The sequence below is a fragment of the Mauremys reevesii genome, linkage group 6 (assembly GCF_016161935.1).
Source record: "Mauremys reevesii isolate NIE-2019 linkage group 6, ASM1616193v1, whole genome shotgun sequence".
NCBI classification, from domain to species: Eukaryota; Metazoa; Chordata; order Testudines; family Geoemydidae; genus Mauremys; species Mauremys reevesii.
Window position 1 is genome coordinate 89,639,430 of NC_052628.1, and position 20,547 is coordinate 89,659,976.

At 41.6% G+C, this 20,547-nt stretch overlaps 1 protein-coding gene across 2 annotated transcripts in view; it reads right to left on the reverse strand.

The window, feature by feature from the left end:
- The window catches only part of DMRT1 (doublesex and mab-3 related transcription factor 1), an 83,439-nt gene extending 63,538 nt beyond the window's left edge, over positions 1-19,901 (reverse strand). Inside the window, exons 1-2 of one of the 2 annotated variants that reach the window (XM_039544999.1) lie at positions 19,305-19,899; positions 13,904-14,090 (exon numbers count right to left, since the gene is read on the reverse strand). In XM_039544999.1, the coding sequence (XP_039400933.1) occupies positions 13,904-14,090; positions 19,305-19,628 (511 nt within the window). In that variant the 5' untranslated portion in view covers positions 19,629-19,899. Of the gene's footprint in view, positions 1-13,903; positions 14,091-19,304 lie in introns of both variants that reach the window. The other variant, XM_039545000.1, reaches the window with a different exon arrangement.
- Between the last annotated feature and the right edge of the window lie 646 nt (positions 19,902-20,547).

Genomic DNA, 20,547 nt, shown 5'->3' on the forward strand with positions numbered 1-20,547 from the left:
CTGCAACACAGTCAGTGAGAGTGAGAAGCAATACTGCTAATTCTGTAAATATTATCAAAAAGGCACAAGCACCATGTGAACACTATCAGGAGAAGGCAGTCTGTGGGCAGGAGCTGGCTTTATCCGTAAAGACGTCAATGCCTAAACTCTTATGTTTCTCAAGGTTTATTCTACTGCCAGAAACAATACTGATTTTATACTGAAGGAATGAATATTATTCCCCCCCCCCATCCAACGATAACGCTGGAGTCATTATCTGAGTTTACTAGCATAAGCAAATGCTTCCTGATATAAAGTTTTTTTCAAGTTTGAACTAAAATTAAGTTTTAAACCAATGTCAAATAGACTATATTTTACTTGGCAAGAAAGGTGCAATATAAATTAAGAAATTAATTAAAAAGCACAACGTTTAAAAGAACACTATTAAGATTGCAAGGTAAAGCACTCAGAAGGAGAATGGAGTAACATTTTTTTGATAAACAGTTTATTTGACAAAAAATGCAGTTTCAGGTCAACTGAAACTATTGGTGAATTTGTGTTGAGTTTGCCAAATAGTTTCTACCGGACTGAAAAAAGTCAAAACAGCTTGTTTTGTCCCAATTTAATTTAATTCAGATTTTCAGCATTTAGACAGAAGCATAGTAACGGGTTCACAGAATGGCCAGAGAAAGCATTGCTGGCTCCTCCATTGTAAGTAAACATTAGCTCAATGGTTAGGGGACCCATGTGGGAGACCCAGTTTCAATTTCCCCCTCTGTCTGATGTGGAGAAAGGATCTGAATTTGCATTTCTGCTATTTTAGGAGAGTGCCCTAACCACTGGCTTATGGGATATTCTGGCATGTGGCTTTCTCCTCTTGAAGCTGTTCTACTACTTATGAATAATTAAGTAATCACTGGAACGCGATTGGAACTTGGGTCTCCCACCTCCTAACTAAGTGCCCTAACTACCAGACTGTGCTGACAGAATGGTCCCTAATATTGTTTTAGTCTGTGCAGGTTAGAAGAGCCCTGACCCTGTTCTAACCTATGCTGAAAGCTAAACTAACCCCCCAGATCAAGGTGACCCAATTTCTGGAACTTCCTTAGTGACCCAGGAATTATTGAAAAAGAAAGCAACATTAGTGGTTCAGTGAGCTCCTTGGCCATCTCTCTCAAAACTCTTGGATACAAGTTATCTGGACCTGTTAATTTAAAATGTCTACTTTGAGTAGCTCCTGTTTAACACCCTCCTTAGTTTTTGTTAGAATGGAAAGTATTTAATCTTCATCCTATGATGTGACTACATCATCTGGCATTTCCCCAGGATTAGAACAGGAATATTTATTGACCCCTCCTTCATTTTCTGCATTACTATTGACAATTCTATCATTTCCAGCAAGTAATGGGCCAATATTACTATTAGGATTCCCTTTGTTCCCATCATAACGTTAAAAAAAAGTCACTTTAAGGTCTTAAATTCACTTAAAACGACAAAAACTATTTAAAAAGGCAAAACAATTTGAGAAAATAAGGAGGAGGCAGGAGAGTTGGCCAGTAGGTGGGAGACTGTATGTTTGGAAGAAGCATATGGCATAACCAGCTTCTCAGTTGTGCATTTCTTTACATTGGGCCTGATCCACCTCCTCCTGAAGTCACTGGAAACACCCCCACTGATTTCAGTGGGAGTGGATCGGGCCCAATTTGTTCATCCTTAAGTGTACTTCTCTCAAAAAAATCTACTGCATGTGTTCAGTATGCAATATTAAAGTATTCCTAATTTTGTTAAATTATAAAAAGCAATTTCCCCCCAAATCAAATAAAGGCACCAGTCCTGATATCTGACATATTATAGTTCTTCTTCAACTTACAAGGTAAAAGAAACAAGGTGGGTGAGGTAATATCTTTTATTGGAACAACTTCTGTTGGTGAAAGAAACAAGCTTTCGCGCTATGGACCAGAAGAAGAGCTCTGTGTAGCTCAGAAGCTCGTCTCTCTCAGCAACAGAAATTGGTCCGTTAAAAGTTATTACCTCACCAGAAGTTGATCCAATAAAAATACTACCTCCCATACACTGTCTTTCTCATATACTGGGACCAACATGGCTACAACAACAGTACAAACAACTTACAGAGTTGTCAGCAGTTTGTTACATTGCTGAGTAAAAAGGAGGGGCAAGATTTTTTTTTTCTAAGTGGGGAAAATATATTCTCCCTTTCCCACACACATATTCTGTTATTCAAAAATAGTTGACATTTTGCTCAAACTTTCACACACAAAAAAATTCACCCTTGGACAGAGAGCAAGCATTCAAAATTTCTGACTAAGGCCCTGATCCTCCAAACTCATGCACACTCCTAACTTAATGCACAGAGATATTTATACTCAATGGGACCGTTCATGTGCATAAAATTACAAACATGTAGGAGTGTTTGCCTGACTGGGGCCCAAAAGGTTGGTGTTTTAGAAAATTATGAGCATGTAAAAGTAAGGGGTTATAATGAAATGTAGTTTTCAACCTCACTGCACTTGCTATGAGTGTGTGTGTGTGTGAGAAAGAGAGAGAAAGGAAACTACAAATATTTAAATTCAGTATAACATATGAGAATTAAATTTTTAATAGGAACATTGGTTAAATAACACAAGAACTTTTTTTTTAAAAAGAAGAAGAAATATTATGGAAAAAGAAATTGGGAAAGAAAACCCCCAGACAATGATTAAAAACATCCTGCAGATTCAGAGGAGCAAACACAAGAGGAGGAGAAACAAAATCAGTATGGATTTAAGTTATTAACAAGAAGATCAAAGAAAACATTAGTAGGGAGGGATAGCTTTACAAGTATCTGAGATAGAAGACCTTGGAGGAAATATGACTGGGATAAAATCATTATTGCTCACACTAAAAATAACAAAGGGAGTAGCTGATGGTCGGAATTTGCTAGAGACCACTTGATTAGAAGCAACGTGATGACAGAAATCCAAAAGGTTTCTGAAAAACACCAACTAGTAATAATGAGAATTTTTTTTCACTATGCAGACACACTCTTGGTAGAACCTGGCTAGGAATGGTATAGAACCATCCATATGTATATAGTGGCCTGCATTAGTGAGTGCAAATAACCTCACACACAATTCTTGCACGTGATTACTAGTGTATGCAAGTGACAGAATTTATTCTCACAAAAAAATGTGTCCATGAAAATTCAAACTGACCACAAATGACTTTTGCTCATGCACAATCTATCAGTTACATACACAAGCAATAATGCACAGCAACTGAGGGCCAGATCTTTGGAGCTATGTTTTGCAGCAGCCGAGGACCTGGCTCTGAGCGTGTAAATGGCCTGTGTATACAGAGAAACCTGGTAGAGGCCTCTCTGAAAATTTAGCCAAACTTGTAAAGGAGAATTAGAAAGGAAGTTAGGGCAAATTTTTCAAACTGAGACACCTAAAAACCATATTTAAATATCTAAATAAATCGGCTGATTCAAAGCTCTCAATAGTTCAGAGCCAACAGAAATTAGGCTGTTTATTTAGGTGCATAAGTCTAGATTTATGGGATGCCTACAGCGAGGCACTCATGTTTGAAAATGTTGTCCTTAATGTTACGCCTCACAGAAGGTATGATTAAATGCAAAAACTTAAAGAACAATTAGGCATCCACCTTCCTTTGCAAGCTGGGCACCTAAGTTGATGGTGAGCCTTCGAAAATCTCCTCCTGGATGTCTGGTGGAATACCATGTGTGTAGGAAATCCATGAACTGATTGATCTAGTCAAATTTGTGACTGTGACTAATACGAGAGCAAACACAGGTGAAAACAAGGACAATGAACTTCAGAGAGGAAGGACTGTATGGTACTAGAGCCTGTAAGTGCTGAGTTTCCCAGGCAGAGTCTGGGTGGGGCGCTGTGACTCTCCTACTGCTATTAACAAACATCTGGAATCAGACAGCAAATAAAGTAGAGCCCTTGTAAGCATTGTGGGATCACTGAACACCACAGTTAAGACGAGTTTAGGGAAGGGGTGAACGTGAATAAGCATCAGAAAGGAAAAATCCAGAAAGAAAATGTTCAAAGCTAAGCTATTGGTCACACAGACCCTCTAGCAATAAATAGACTAAATGTGAAGTAAGGGCTAATACGATAAATAAGTAGGCTTGGAAGAACTAGGTTTTTATGGGTAAATGTTGGTAAAGATGTTCATGTGCATAACCAATGCAGAAATATTTCCACTGATAATACTAGAAATGTACAAATACGCAAAGCAGGAAAAACGCTGGTTGAGAACTTATTCGAATTTCTAACTGTATTTTTTTACATGTGATGTTGACCCCCCACAATTATATGCAGCTGTGAAAATTTAAAACCAATAAAAATGGAAAAAATGCTTAAAAATAAACATTAATATTATCTGTCAAAATTATAAAACAAATAAAAACCAAGTTCTGCCAACCCTATAAATAAGTAGGGCCCTACTAAATTCACAGTCGATTTTGGTCAATTTCATGGTCATAGGATTTAAAAAATCATAAATGTCATGATCTTAGCTATTTAAATCTGAAAGTTTACGGAGTTGTAATTGTAGGGGTCCCAATCCAAAAATAAGTTGGGGGGGGTTTGCAAGTTTAGTGTAGGGGGCATTGTGGTACTGCTACTCTTACTTCTGCACTGCCTTCAGAGCTGGGCAGCTAGAGAGCGACAGCTGCTGGCCAGGAGTCCAGCTCTGAAGGCAGAGCCGCCGCCAGCAGCAGCACAGAAGTAAGGGTGGCATGGTATGGTATTGCCACCCTTACTTCTGCATTGCTGCCTGCAGAGCTGGGCTCTCAGTCAGCAGCTGACATTCTCTGGCTGCCCAGATCTGAAGGCAGCAGCACAGAAGTAAGGGTGGCATGCTATGGTTTTGCCACGCTTACTTCTGCACAGCTGCTGACCGGGAGCTGCCTTCAGAGTTGGGCACCTGGCCAACAGCCGCCACTCTCCAGCTGCCCAGCTCTGAAGGCAGCGCAGAAGTAATGGCAGCAATACTGCTACCCCCCCTAAAATAACCAACTCACTTTTGGGTCAGGACCCCCAATTTGAGAAACACTGGTCTCCCCTGTGAAATCTGTACAGTATAGAGTAAAAGTACACAATTAACACCAGATTTCAAGGGGGGAGACTAGATTTCACAGTCCATGACATGTTTTTCATGGCCATGAATTTGGCAGGGCCCTATAAATAAGGAAGGACCATCAAAAACTAAACAGAAAGAACTAGGATTTTTGAGGTATAAAATATGGGGCAAAGAAACAAATGGAACACTGTCAGAATTTAATTAAGGAAGTGTGCAATAATCTTTCAGGCTCCACTTTTAATCTTTTTTTTTTAAATCAGCAAAACACCACACATTCAGATAAATAATAGGAAATATTTCAAGGGCACGGGAAGGAACAAACAATTAGGCACAGAGAGATTAATAATACAGTGTCCCTATACAAAAAATCATAATGGACCAAAATTCTTTGTCTCAGTGTTTATAACATACGCCAGGAACAAGTAACCCCTCAGATTAGGATGCAGATCTACTGCACAATATCAGATTATGGGGGCAATTTTCAGAGGCACAAAGCACAGACAGGCAACTAGCTCCCACAGGCTTTCAGTGGGAGCTAGACACCTAGGGCAGACCCTCTGCTGGTGTAAATTGTCACCACTGAAGTCAATGGAGCACTATGACGGCTTACCCCAGCTGAGGATCTTTCTCATCTGTGCCTTTGAAAATCTCAGCATATGTCAGAAATGCTGATCCAAAAGGCGCTGCAGATTCAGAGTAGCCCAAGTAAAAGAGGATCTACCATAATGTTCTGAAAAAAGCAAGGAATCATTAATACAGGGGGGAAAATGCTGATAAATCAAAGAAAGCCCTAGTAAAAGGAAACTTCTGAAGTACAGCAGGACCCAGGGAAAAGAGCCTCAGCACCAGCATGTGCCTTGGGTCCACCAAACACACGTATTCAGCCCCTGACCAATGGCAGCAAGATTTAGAGGAGTAGTGGCAGATGCAGTTCAGTATTCCCACCAATGAGAAGTATGGCCCTAGTGCATTCACACTGTGTACAAACCCACCGGCCCCGCCCCCATTTCCATATGGCAGTGCAGAGCGCTCTCCCCAGCATATGCACCAGGGTGAAGAATCCCCTTAACGAGCTCTTCTCTGGAGTTGGTGGGAAAACAGTTTTTAGCGACCTTCCCCCATCTCTCCCCCCTCCACACACACGTTTTTTTAACTAGTTTTTCCAAAAAAATTGAAATTTCATCAAAAATGTTCAAGCAAGTTGAAAACTGGAAAAGAAAGTCATGAACATTTCACCCAAAGATTTCCACTTGGAAAATTGCAGGCTTGCTGTATTTCTGCTGCATTAGTACGGTATTTCCACAAAGGTGTCTGGCCTTAAGCAAGCATATGTGCTACTTCAGGATTTATTCCACGGAGAGAGAGAGAGAGAGAGAGACACTCATGTGAACTGTAGGGAAGATCATGTAACACCTATATTTAACAATAGAACCAGGAAAGATGTAGTAAAATACACACTCTTCAAACTACAGGAGTGGAGAATAAATTGAGAACGTACTCGGGGAGAAACTATCCTGTAACATTAAGATTTAAATTCTGATTTATTTAAGTGTAGTCAAATCCTGACCATAGTCCATAGGCACTGAATCACACAGGAGAAAACAAAGCTGTAGGAGATGTAGGTCATCTTCTAGTTTAACCTCTGCATTGAACAGTATTCACCCTCCATATTAATCATCAAGTATGTTATCTAACATTCTCCTGAACACCTCTTACGATCATGGGCGCCAGGTTTGTATAACTTTTGCCGGTGCCCAGAATGGGTCTAAGCAGAGCTGTCCCATCCATAGGATGGACCAGGGCAACTGCCCTGGGCCCCACACTTTCGGGGGGCTCGCCCTTCAGGGGGACATGGGGTAAAGGATGGCTTGGGAGGTTAGTGGGGGGGTCTGGTGCCGGCAGCAGCGACTGACCCGGCCCCAGCCGCCCCGCTCCGCCCCACCCCGCTGGCTCCCGATGTTGCTCGGGGGGAGGGGGCAGAACCCAGCAAGAGCTAGGGTGGGGGTTTGGGGGAAGGGGTGGAATAGGGGCAGGAAGAGGCGGGGTGGGGGCTTAGGGGAAGGGGTGGGGTGGGGTGGGAGTGGAGTAGGGGCGGGAAGAGGAGGAGGAGGGCGGGGCAGGCTGGGGCTGGGTTGCTTGCTGCTGCCACCGCCAGGCCTCCTGCTAACCCCCCAGGCCGCCCTGGACCCTGTGTCCCCCTGAAGTGCAGGGCCCCCCAAAGCACGGGGCCCGGGGCAGTTGCCCCGCTCCATCCTATGGACAGGACGGCTATGAAAATATCAGCCCAAACATTGGTGGATCTGGGCCCACATTCCCGAATCCTGGTGGAACACGGACACATATAACTCGCCGCCTGTGCTTACAATTATGCTTCACTTACCTCCTTGTCCTTAGGCAGGTCATTCTATTGCCTAACTGCACTTCCAAGTAGGAAAAAAAGTGTCTAATGTCTAATTTAATTTTTTCCTTTTTTTAGTTTCAAGCCATTGCTCCTTGTTATGCAGTCTCAAGTACTGTAAATAATCACTCCTCCTCCTTCATATTATTACCGTTCAGATATTTATAGACTGTAATATCCACCCTTAGTCTCCTTTTTGACAAGCTGTACATCATTTCTGCCACCTTTCTCTTGACTCTCTCGGATTTATCTATGCCCTTTTTATAATGAGATGCTCAAAAGTCTCTGCGGCATTCCTAAATATGGCTGTACCAAAGCAACAAAGAGAGAAGCAGTAATACCCCACTTGCTCGACAAGAGGGATCCCCTGTATAGAGAATTCATAGCAAGCAGAAGACTTGCCATGGTTGCAATGGCTGTGCATTGTGAGGTCACTTCCAGTCCACTGTCCAATACCACCTACAAATCCCGTACTGAATCACAGAAATCAGAAACAGAAAAGACCTATTACTGGTAGGCTCTTTAGCCCACATACCTGACAGTGTAGGATTGTTCATTTCCATATTTTTCCATGGGTCTTTGTCCAGTCCAGTTTGAAAATTACCCAAGCAATGGGGCTTTTGACAGTTCCCTTGGGAGAACATCTCACAATCTAATAGCTCATCAATAGTAACTGTTGCCTAAATTTTCCTTTGTTTTAGAGATTGTGACTGGACTGGGTGCCCATACAGGGGCATAACGACCTACTCCTCCATACCCCGACTCAGGCTCTTGTTTAAGCATGAACATAGTGAAAGACTAAGAGAAAAGAAGGAAAAGAGGAAATTAAAGGGTAAAGGAGAGATTTCCAAAGAGGCCTAAGGGACTTAAGGCCCAGATTTCAATGGGAGTTGGGGACCTAAATACCTTTGAGGATCTGGGCTTGGGTGCCCAAATCCCAGTGAATGCCCGTGAGAGTTCAGCACATAACATCCATAGGCTTCTTTGCAATTGGCAGCCTAAAACAAAGTATTTCAATATTTTCTAACTGAAAAAAATTTACTAAAGAAGTTTTTTTAAAATTTAAGTTTCTGTGCATTATTTACAAAACATTGTGTACTTGTAAATAGAGCTCAGCACAGATACAACATTTGTATCCGCATCCAATCTGCAAAAACGGTTTGTGGATATAAAGTGGATATCCACAGATTTGAAGGGCGCTAGATACAAAATTTGTATTCGCATCTGATCCACAATCCGCAAAAATGGTCTGCGGATATCCACATCCACAGATGCGGATATCTGCGGCTATAAAGCAGATAGCCGCAGATTTTCAAGGCTCTACTTGTAAACACTTAAATGCTACTTTGCCAATGGACCAATAACCACATAACTACCTAACGATATGTAGAAAACCTCCACCACTCCTCCAATAGTCTCTTAATAATGGGAGATCCTACCAAGTGAAATATGAAGTAAACACCTTTGTTTCCATCATTCATGATAAATGTATCAAAAGGAAAAATAACAATGAACTAAATCTTCAATTTTTTTAGTCCAGTGACATTAACAAAGTGTCGGTTCTGTATTTCATCTGGATCTTTTCTCCTATATATGGGCCAGATTACAGATTTTGTTAAACCTATATTCCATCTGAAATGAAACTGTAGTACTATTAAATATTTATATCTGAGTGGCACCCAGATGCCCCTAATCAGGACCGGGGACCATTGAGCTAGGTGCGTTCGACACTGGAAATGGATTACTAAATGCTAATAATGGTACATTTAACTTGATCAGAACCAGTGTCATTATGGAGGCAAAGAAATGATGCCCTGATTAAGGTTGTAGGAAACCTAACATGGAGGAGAAGCCCACAATGTGTAAAGCTGCCTGGTGATAAGTGGGTGCGAGCTTTAGTATGCTAAATCTTGGGGGAGTCTCAATTGCATACACATGGGGGAGACCCAGAAAGTTGAAGTATCCTACAGCATCTTCTGGTCAACTCAATGTGTATGTTACGCTCATACCACCCAACTTGCCAAGGCATAATGTGTGACAAAACCCCAAAATGAGGGCACAAATTATTACATTTCTTCCATGAAAATGCCGTGAGATTCCTTCCTTTCATATGAGTGGCTCCCTCTGCAACCTCCATTTCATGGCTCTGCGTTTCTGATGTAAACCAAAGAAGTGTGGGGACATCACATTTGTGGGGATCGTAGATGACTCTGGGACTAAAAGAAAGGCCATTTGAAAGGTACAATCACATCAGCTCAGTCTCCCCTAAGACTCATCTCTGAATTTTGCCCACTACATTAAATTAACAAAACAAAACACGAGGAACTCACTGTTGCGTTAAACGCTCCCAAATCCTGGCTTTTTACTGAGCATTACAGTATCTGTGCACTACAGTTAAACCAGATGATACATTTCAGGAAAATTGCCCAGTAACACAGAACTTCTGTAAGCAGATCTCATTACGTGTCCTGCCCAAACTGTTTCATTTGCTCCCATGCTACTCCTGCCAACTGCCCTGCAAACTCCCATGTTTATTTTCTTTCTGATTCTGGAAGATAATAAGCACCTTTCAATCTAAACACGGTCACCAAGAATGAAACGGTACATGGGCAAGCAGCTGTTCTAGCACCACTACATCTCATTTTTCCTCTTTTCCAAAAATGGTGTGTCGCAAGAGGTCTGAAAAATTGTCTCTGGTTTTTCAAGATATCATAATGTTTCTGACCGGCCAATAAAATAGATACAATGAGGAAAGTCCCTCTCTCCCTGGCATCCTATATGATTTGTGTGACTCCTTCACACACAAACTATGTGCAGTGTGATGAAGTTCAAAAGAAAAATTACTAAGCCTTTAAAGCCAACAGCTTGCATAAGGAATAGAATTAACTATTGTCACTATGACCTCCTGTGTACTATATACTGTTAGACAGAGTGAGTTTTGTCCTCACAGGAGTCCTCCGGGTTGTCTGCGTCATTCTCCTGGGTGTCAATGAAAGCAGTCTGCCTCCAGCTCAGGGCACGGTTTGACTCAGTCAGCATTGACTACTACTGTAGATGGTTGTTTTCCAAAGAGCTGCATCTACATACAAACAAGGCCCTGTGAAAGGTCAGGCAGCATGATCCCATGGAGAGGGCACAAGACTGCACTCAACAAACCTGGCTTCTAACCCTAGCTCTGACACTGACCTACTGTCTGACCTTTCCTTGGGCAAGTCACTTCCCCACTCTGTGTCTCTGTTGCCCCTTCCATCCTTTGTCTGTCTCATCTATATAGAGTGACCAGAGATTAACTTTTACTATGCGTTTGTACAGGATCTAGCACAGTGGGGCACTAATAGGGCTTTTGTCCTCAGGGGAGGGCTGTATGCAGTGGTGTGCTGGGCCATCTTCTCTGTCTCTGCTCCCTCCTCTCCTCCCCACACATTCCTTGGGGAAGGGTCATCCTGCAATCTCTCTCCCTAACGCCAAGGAGATGAAGGGGAGCAGTTCAGAATTCAGAGCTCAGGCTGCCTGCAGACTCAGGCAGACACTGCTCCATCAATTATATTCCATTCATATTTGGAAGGTTATCTTTTCAACTGTCAGAGCTAAAGACTTCATTTTTATTTTCAGTGAAAATTTAGACTCTGGGGCACAACATCACCACCTCCAAAATAGGACCCACATGCCAGGCTGCTATGAACCAGCCCTATTCAACCCCTGCAGTTCCTTTTCATGAGAGTGAGGCACGGCCTGCTACCTTTCTAAGGGTATGTCTACACCGTAGCTGGAACGGAGCTTCCCAGTGTGGGTGGACAGACATGCTAGCTCTCCGCAAGCTAGTGCACTAAAAATAGGAGTGTGGCTGCCCAAGTACATACCAGCTTCACCATGAGTCATCATTATATTTCATTCATGTGGCACATTTGAAGGCTTTGGGTCTTTCATGATATGATTGGTCACTAGAATTGGATTCCTAGACTCTGTTTTTAAAAGTGGAGTTTTTCATTACTGCTGCCCCCTTTGTCTTGCTTTTCCACACCCCCATTGTCCCCTCATTCCATTAACACGCAATCCACTCATTTCGTCTCCAAATCAGGTGACTTATTAAATTCTCGCTTGAGAGTAACATTAAACAGATTAAACACAAGCGCAGGATACCTGGAAGCACCCTGGATTGCAAAGGGGAAGATTCTCTGCAGCTCTCATTCTAGGGCTGGCGTCATATTAACCATATAAAGATCCCCTGCAAAGGAAGTTTAATCTATATATATTAATATAGACATATATACCTGTGCTTCTCAGTACTTGCATCTAGGGAGGAAAACGGGCACAGACGTAATATAACTGAGGGGCACTATCCAGAGCTAAAGACCAAGTTAGGTGCGTACATCTCTATTGGGGCAGCTAAGAAGCCTAATTTCCAAAGGTGCTGAACAGCAACTTCTGTAGGAGTAGCCAGGTGTACAGGGCTGAAAAATCAGGCCACTCGGGCCTCAATCCTGCAAATATTTATGCGTGTCCTTAACTTGAAGGACACAAGTAGCCACATCAAAGTCAATGGTGAAAATAGTACGTCACTGCAGTCAGTGGCAGAACTCCCAATTATTTCAACTGGGCCAGGAGTTCACTAATGTGACTGTGTGTGTGCTTGAAGTTATGGATATGTGTCAGTGTTTATAGGACCAGGGCCTTATTTAGGTGCCTAAATATGGACATAGGCTCCTATTTTTGAAAATCTCAGCCCAAGTTTTCATTCCCAGATACTGTACATGATTTCTGAATTCATTTCTGGCAAACGAATGCTGACCCCTATTTTGTCCTTTGTTGGAAATGCATCTACTTTGCAAAGGTCTAAGCACAATATTATCAATGCTGCTGCCTACATTGTGCTATTTATTAAAATGCTAAAGAAGAACATGGAGCTATTATGTTGAAGAACATCATTATCTGACATATTGACAAAGACACTCCACTTAAAAAAATAGTGGGCTGAAAGATGTTTATAATTAATTAGTCCTTTACTCAAATTTTAAAAATATTTCTACAGATTTTGAAATTGGCAGTATTTACACTTTACATTTTTTAGTTCAGCATAAAGTTCTCCTAGGATCTTTTTATGGATCTATGTATTTTTTATAATATTGCCAAGGGTGCTGAATGCACATTTTTATTGTAGTAAAAACTGAGTATGTTAAATACTCCATTCTATATCCATTGAGACTGAAGTTTCTGAATGTTTCACTGATAGCAACGTGATCTCATTTTTTGGATTTATTGGAGTAAGTTTTTCCCCTCTTTTGTCTGAATTAACCACAATCTCTGTAAGTGATTTTACAAGCTGTTTTAATCCTTAACCAGCCTTCCCCACCACAAACAAAACCCAGTGTTCCAAATGTATTTCTTTTTATGAAAGGGCTCATGGTCAAACAAAGACGATCTTAACAGAATTGTTTCTGAATGAAAACAGAATCTGACTTGTTAATTCCAACAAACAATTTTTCTACACACAACCCAAAACAATGCCCTCTCAACACACGGAAATCATGGAACTGCCATTCTGTGCGTACAGGGATTGGACTCAGAGGGCTTGCCTGGTCAACGCGGGATATAGCAATTCCATTTGGCAGGTGCAGGAACTAAGCTCTAAATGTACTGGAGCAGGCAATGGTGCCGGCTGGCTGACATATAGAAGCACACTGGCCAGGGATGATCTTTAGTTAGTTAGTGGGACAATGTTCATTTCACAAACATATTTTTAACAAATTGCTTTACCTATGTTACTAACATCTCCCTGGTTACTAAACCTAAACAAAAATCCAGTTTCCTTCTCACTGTGTTCATTTGCTTTTTCATCTCTCTCAGTTGGGACAATGGAAGTCAGTGAAGCTGGTTTCACTTTTGTTTATAACCAATTGGTATTTCTAAATATGTGAGGTTCTGTAAAGACAAAGCATCAGATCTTCAGCGTTGCCCCACTGACGCCAAGGGAACTATGATGATTTACATCAGCTGTGGATGTGGCCCCAGTGGCTTCATTTTCAGCCACGCTGGCGTTGAGAGAACTCTTAAATCCCAGATATGAATGGAAATGATTGCATTAAGTCTGCAGACTTGTTTCACACCTACACATATACACAGTAGAAGAACTGGCTGATGGTTTCTGAAATTTTCCATTTTGATTTCCACATTTTTTTAAAAAAGAAAAAAATATGAAAAATTGTTTGCTGATTCCGCCCCCCTCCCCCACCTTTTCTGTCAGACTTCTTTCTACAGCAATGTTGCTCTGTGGGAAAGAAAAGAGAAGGAAACATACAGCAGCCCAGTCGCTGCAGCTGTAACAAGCATGGAAAACAAAAACCAGCATCTCTCTGAAACCAGGTCTCTTCATTAGAGTGAGCAGAACCCCCCTCTCTCTTCTCCCCACTCCCTTACCTGATGGGGTGGTGGACGCTGTAGTTGCTGTGTTTGTTGAATGTGTTGGGCTGTTGCTTTCCAACAATAAACAGGAGCTGCCACCATTGTTTTCCTTCTTAACAAAGAGCTCTGGGGCACTGGGCAGAGGGATGGGATGGCTGATCCCCAGCTCTTCTTCTTGGGCCTGCTGCCTTCTCAATGCCACCTGGAAACAAGAACAACTATTCTGTGTCTACTCTCTAGTTAGACAATGATTACAATTACAAGGGAAATTATCCACTAGTCCCAAACTAAGGGGCATACAACATATGCCAACAACTCATGACTATTAATATTAGGACATGAAAGGGGGAAAATAACATTCTGAGGGGTATAGAGGAAAGAGATGCTATGAAACAATGTGGATCAAAGTTTACCTTCATTGATAGCCATGCAAACTTCAGTTAGGTTACGCAGGTAACACAACACACTCTTGTAAAATGGTACAGCCATAAACAAATATATCTTCTGTTTCCAGCAGGGGCATAGGAATTAAATACTTAGTACTGGCTAAAATCACACCATTCTCATCAAAGATTCAGCCAGGGTCAGCTGCATTCAGCTGACACGGTCACGCTTGGGCAGAGACAGGAAAAAGATTTTTCAAAGATATGTGGCTGTTAGTTTATTTCTACTTGCTGTGGATCTGGGCAAAGGAGACAGATAATCTCAGCAGGGCAGGAAATTCTGAAAGCTCCCACTTGCAGAGTAGCTGTTGCAGCTTTTCATCAGGGTGGAGCTCTGGCCCCACAAGAACTGGCAAGTCTGAAGCTCTCAGGAGATCCATGGAAGCCAGTGCCTAGAGGAGTAGTGCTCTTGGGTTGCCCTGCAGGCCGCTGCCCCAGAAACCCCTCAGGCAAGTTTTCATGGCACACAGGAGGAAAGCAGGGCAAGAGCAATCACAAAGCCCATGGTAATATGGCTGCCCTGGAGACCATAGACCAAGACACGCATGCCTCCAGTACCAAAGAACCCCAGATCCCTGCGTTCTGTGGCCTGAACTTCCCCTTCATTCTACAGCAATCCTACCAACACACACAACCAGGGGAAACTCTGAGCTAGCAAACTACAGCCTCGTCTTCATGAGCAAAATAACCTGTTGTGGACAACAAAAGTCACAACTAGCACCAAAAATAGCTCCTGCAATCGTAGGCACAAGTCCACAACCAAACCATGTTCAGCACCACTTCAGAAAGAGAAGTCATCCACACATCCTGCTACAGCAGTGGCTCTCAGCCTTTCCAGACCTCTTTCTGGAGTCTGATTAGTCTTGCATACCCCAAGGTTCACCTCACTTAAAAACGACTTGCTTACAAAATCAGACATAAAAATACAAAAGTGTCACAGCACACTATTACTGAACAATTGCTGATGTTCTCATTTTTACCATAGAATTATAAAATAAATCCATTGGAATATAAATATTGTATTTACATTTCAGTGTCTAGTATATAGAGCAGTATAAACAAGTCATTGTCTGTATTAAATTGTAGTTTGTACTGACTTGGCTAGAGCTTTTTATGTAGCCTGTTGTAAAAGTAGGTAAATATCTAGATGACTCAATGTACCCCCTGGAAGACCTCTGCATACAACCAGGGGTATGTGTACCTTTGGGGGAAAACCACTGTGCTGCAGTTCTCAACATCATTTCTCCTTGTCTGCAGTGGCAGCAAAACAGTGGTTAGCTGCACCCACAGCTAACACCCATTGTCACTAACAAGTCATTTGGCTAGCAGACATGGCATCAGAGTTTATAATCCCCTATGCTGTGATTTCCCATATAGGTGGCAGTTTGGTCCATGTTTTCATTTGAATTTTGAAAATCACCCTCAGACTTACAAGAGGTGACAACTGATTTTTTTGGGCACGGTTTTTGAGATGTCACAGTATAATTTACCTAGACCCTCTTCTTCCCTCTATACTACATTGAACAGTATTATTTTTCTTTACTTTTGTAATGATGCTGTACCTCAAAAAGCAGCATTTTTAATGTTTTTTGTAACAAAAACATATTCCAACAAAAGCTCTTGGAATTTCATTTGCAAAATCTAGCAGCAACCTATCAGCTGAATGGTGCTAGAAGATTCCACCTGGTGGAAATGGGTCATTGCAAAATATATTCGGAGTGGTAAATGACGCTTTTAGGATCTTAACTCCTATATATAAAAAAAATTCAACTGAAATGATGTGTGTGAACATTCAGCGCTTCCAGGAAGCTCTGGATTAGGTAAGGACAGCCATCCCAAATAAGGCACAATGAAGTTTAGGGTCCAGATCCACACAGGTGGTAAGATGAAACTCAGGAGCTTAAATACCTTTGGACATCTGGGCCTATGTGCAGAGAGGAGTTAATCATATTGTGGAAGCTACCTAGCAGCATGAGAACAATCTATACAGAATCTGATACTTTTACTGACACGTTTAAAATTTCAAATGGTTCTTTTTCACAGGCTGTCCCAACAGGATCTCTGTGTATTATGTCCACTGAGATAAAAAAAGCACCTATAATTTTTCCAAAATAATGACTGTAGGATTCTAAGTAAGACCTCCTAAAAACAACAATATTTGGGGAAAATGGGAGTACATGACCCAGTCCAAGAACAAGGACTGGGATGGAACTTGCCCCCAGCACTGCAAGGTTTTAAAAATATGTCAACCAGCCACACACTTCAGTCACAGAGCAAGGGAATTATAGTTAATGTGGATTCTGGAAGTTCTTAGAGAAAACCACTTGCAGAATTGAATCCAGAGGTTTCAATCCTGCAACCTTTACTCACATAAGTACATCTAATGACTGCAAAGAATTTATTCTAGTAAAATTGCACAAATAAGGAATGCAAGACAGGCTGTTGCACCTCAAAGCCACACAATCTTTCTCATCCAAGAAGCCCTTATACACACAGAATTACTCACATAAGCATGGGTTTGCAGAACTGGATTTATATGGATCCAATCCTGCAAACATTTACATGTATAACTGAGATTTCAATGGACTACTTAAGTGGGTAAAGTTACTCCCATGCAGGATTGGACCAAGCTTGGACTATTAGCTATTATTAGTTTCAGTGTTGCTGGAACAATTTTTATAGTGGGGGTGCTGAGAAGCATTGAACCAAACTGTAAATCCTGTATATAATGGAAACCCCTTCAAGCCAGAGAGTGCGGCAGCACCCCCCCCAGTTCCAGCACCAATAATTAGTTTCCAGTTTTAAATTTAAAACCAGTGCAACTCAAGAGCATACAACTTTGAATGGCCAATATTTTTTAAACAGATAATTAAAGGGAAACATGTTTTTAAAACACTATGAAAAACATTTTTTACTCTTAGAAATGAACCATAGTATACCTAAAAACACAGAAAACATCAGAAAAAATAAGCACGTCAAACTGGAAAACTACAACTCAATCCTGCTTACACCATTCATTGAGTGGATCAGACCCCCAATTATTTTTAAGATAATTAACTTAAACAGTTACCTACAAAAATATGAAAACTAGCTGATCTTACATGAAGATTTCTAAAAAAATATCCATGTAGGGTAAGTGAAGTTCTATTTTACAACAGAAAATGCATCATTCAAAATTTTCATTGGAAATCTTGCATCTCGAATGTCTTAATAGAATTTAAAGTTTATAAACATGTTTTATTTTATAACCATATTTTATCTTTGCAGTGGAAATACATTTAATTATTAAAAATCTGCTATATTAGTTATCTGCTACTTACTAAGACCACTTTTGAATACTGCTGTAAGTAAAGTGTCAAAATGTCGTAACAAATTACAAAGAAAAGCTTTCTTTTACTTAATATAGGATGCTCTTCAAGACCACATTTTCTGGAGATAGCAGCAAAGTAAAGCATTTTATTCAGATTAAGAATAATCCAATCATTTTGTTCTTTCCTTTTGCATACTGTAATTCTAAAATTTAAAGAAATTCTTTTTTTTTCCTGAGGTCATTGTTTTCCTATTAAGAGTCTCATGTTTTACTCTTTGATTCATTACATTGGTTAGAGGATTAAACAAAATATGCATGATAGTAGATGTAAAAAACCCAATTACATTTCATAAAAATATCATATTGGACCAGCTTCTGCAATCAACACAGGTTAAACTCTCAAATCTTGAATCTATGTCTATATCAGGAGTGAATAAAATATGTGGTCCTTTTATGTTCCTTTAATGAGTTCAGATGCTTCCATCCAGTTAGATCAATATTTTACAGTTTGAAGACAAATAACTATTTCCTTACCTAAGGTAAATTAAATATACATATCAAACTGATGAGGAAATATGTGGTCATTTGTTAACAAGAAAAAAACACTGTGTGACAAGAATCTGTTTTTAAAATGTTTCTGTTTCAGATTCTTTGCCAATTTTAAAACAAACAAAATAAGTTTCATGGCTCCAGTGTCACTTTATTGGGGTGTTTTCACTCAAACAGATCACCTGCTCTTCAGAAGATTTTTTCTTTTTCTGGTGTAGATTTAGGTTACAGGTTTAGGTTGTTGATTGCAAAAGGGAAAAACAAGCATGTGTTAAACTCTAGCCTTGTAAAACCTGATTTGTATTTATTTCCATTCATCTAGAAAGCCTGGTATGTATTATCTTCACATCTGTGAAATGCAGCTATTCAACTCTACTTACAAAGTTAGCAATACTCGGTCAAACTACAGTGGGAGACTTAAGCGAATATCTGTGGGCACTTATTTAATTTCTTTGGAAGTTCGTTTTCAAAACATACTCTGAGCAGTTTATAAATACAGAAACCGGTGAAACAGACGTACGTTTACGGACATTATCCAAATCATCTAAAAGGAATGACATGATGTCGATAATTTAGATGAATAAAACGCTTAGCAGGCCTCTAGGCAGGTTTTAAGGGTTTTATAAAATTTATTTGTAATCAAGAATGTATTTTAGTAGTTGTGTGAGATGGAAACCATATAACGGCAAATAATCAAAGGTTGCGTAGGTGCAGGGTGGAATTCCCCAAGTCTCTGTTTTAACGGACAGTCTGGAGTAATAAGAGATGTGCCATCCGCAAAGCAGAACTTCAGCCTATTGGGTACAGAGGGAAATATGGAGACACTCGAGGAGATCTGAGGGGAAAGAGGCTTTTGGGAGCAGGATGTATCTTCTTGCGAAAGCTTTTCTACTGACTGTCTAGCAGCACCTGCAACCGTGGGGGAATCGTTATTGTGCATGTGACAACCTGAAATAAGAGCTTTTAAACCCCTCTCTCTGCACTGCAGGTTGCTCCGTGTGCCTGTCAAGTATCTGCGTTTCAGACAGGTGCTAGGAAAGACACATTCCACCGCCCTGGGCCCCTTTTGTGATTCAATCGAGGAGGCCTGGTCCCCCTTTATCCCCCAGCTCACCTGCGCAGCCATCACCCGCTGCCGCTCTGCGATCAGGCTGCATTTTTTACACTGACAGTCCCTCCACATGCAGAACCTCTTGTGCCCTTTCAGCGGCGAGGAGTAGCCGTGGTTCCTGCACCGGGCACACTTGGGGAGACGGGGAGACTTCTTTCCCGAGGCGGCGGTGGCGGCGGCTTGACCTAAGACCCCGGCACCACCTCCACCTGCGGCAGGAGTAGTAGCAGCCATCAGAACGGCGGCTTTCCCAAAGCTGCCCATCTTACCCCCCTGGACATGATGGTCCGAAGAAGCGGAGGGCTTGTTGAATGAGTCATTGGGCATCGTCTCTAACCGGTTGGCTCGCCTGCACAATTGGGGAACGGGGGAAGGAGTTAATGCTTCGGGGGGTAGGGAGTGGCTGGGAGAAGAGAGGTTCGGCTAACAAGCATTAGCCAATTCCCGCTGCAACGGAAGGAGTCGCTGCGATGAGACCCAAATAAGACAGCTGCCCCCACCCTTTGCCCAGTTGGAAGCTGCGGTTGCTGCAGCAGCAGCAGCAGCAGAGAGAGTAACACTGACCACACCAGCCCCTGCCCCCTGTGCTGGCTGAGTTTTGGCGGGCGGGCGGGCTGCAGCAGGTTTGGAACATTCGCTACTTTTTTCAGAATGCTGGATACTTTTTGGAACGTTCCCCGGGAGGAGAAAGCAAGCGAGGCCTCTCCCTCCCAGCTCCTCCCACTCCTTCCCGCCCGCCCAGCTGCTGCAGCAGGGCCCAGGGCGCTGAGCAGGCCAGGTCCATGCTATCTTTGCTCCAGGCCTGGGGATAAGTGGGACAATCTAAATAAGATATTACACAAAAATCCAAGAGAAGTTGATTTACAAATATAGAGTTCCAGGTCCCTTGGTGATGGGAAGAGAGTTGCATTTTAAACTGCATTTCTGCTCTCTTTAAGAGCCACACAATAAAAATGCCATAGGGGTGCCATGTTTATTATGTCTCAGGGACTCTAGCTGGAATCCGCTCATTTGACAAGATTTTACACATACACCAGCTGCCTGAGGCATTCATCCTAAACCACATCCTAAACAAGTACATCTCCCTGCTAAGGATCCGCCTCATTGGTGTTTTGATAAGAGGTATGTCCACATTTCACACTGAAAAATAAATAAATAAAATATGCAGGCCCCGATCCAAAGGTACAGTGCACTCCATTTATTAAGAATCAACTGCATAGAATGGTCAAAACCACTGGGACAAAAA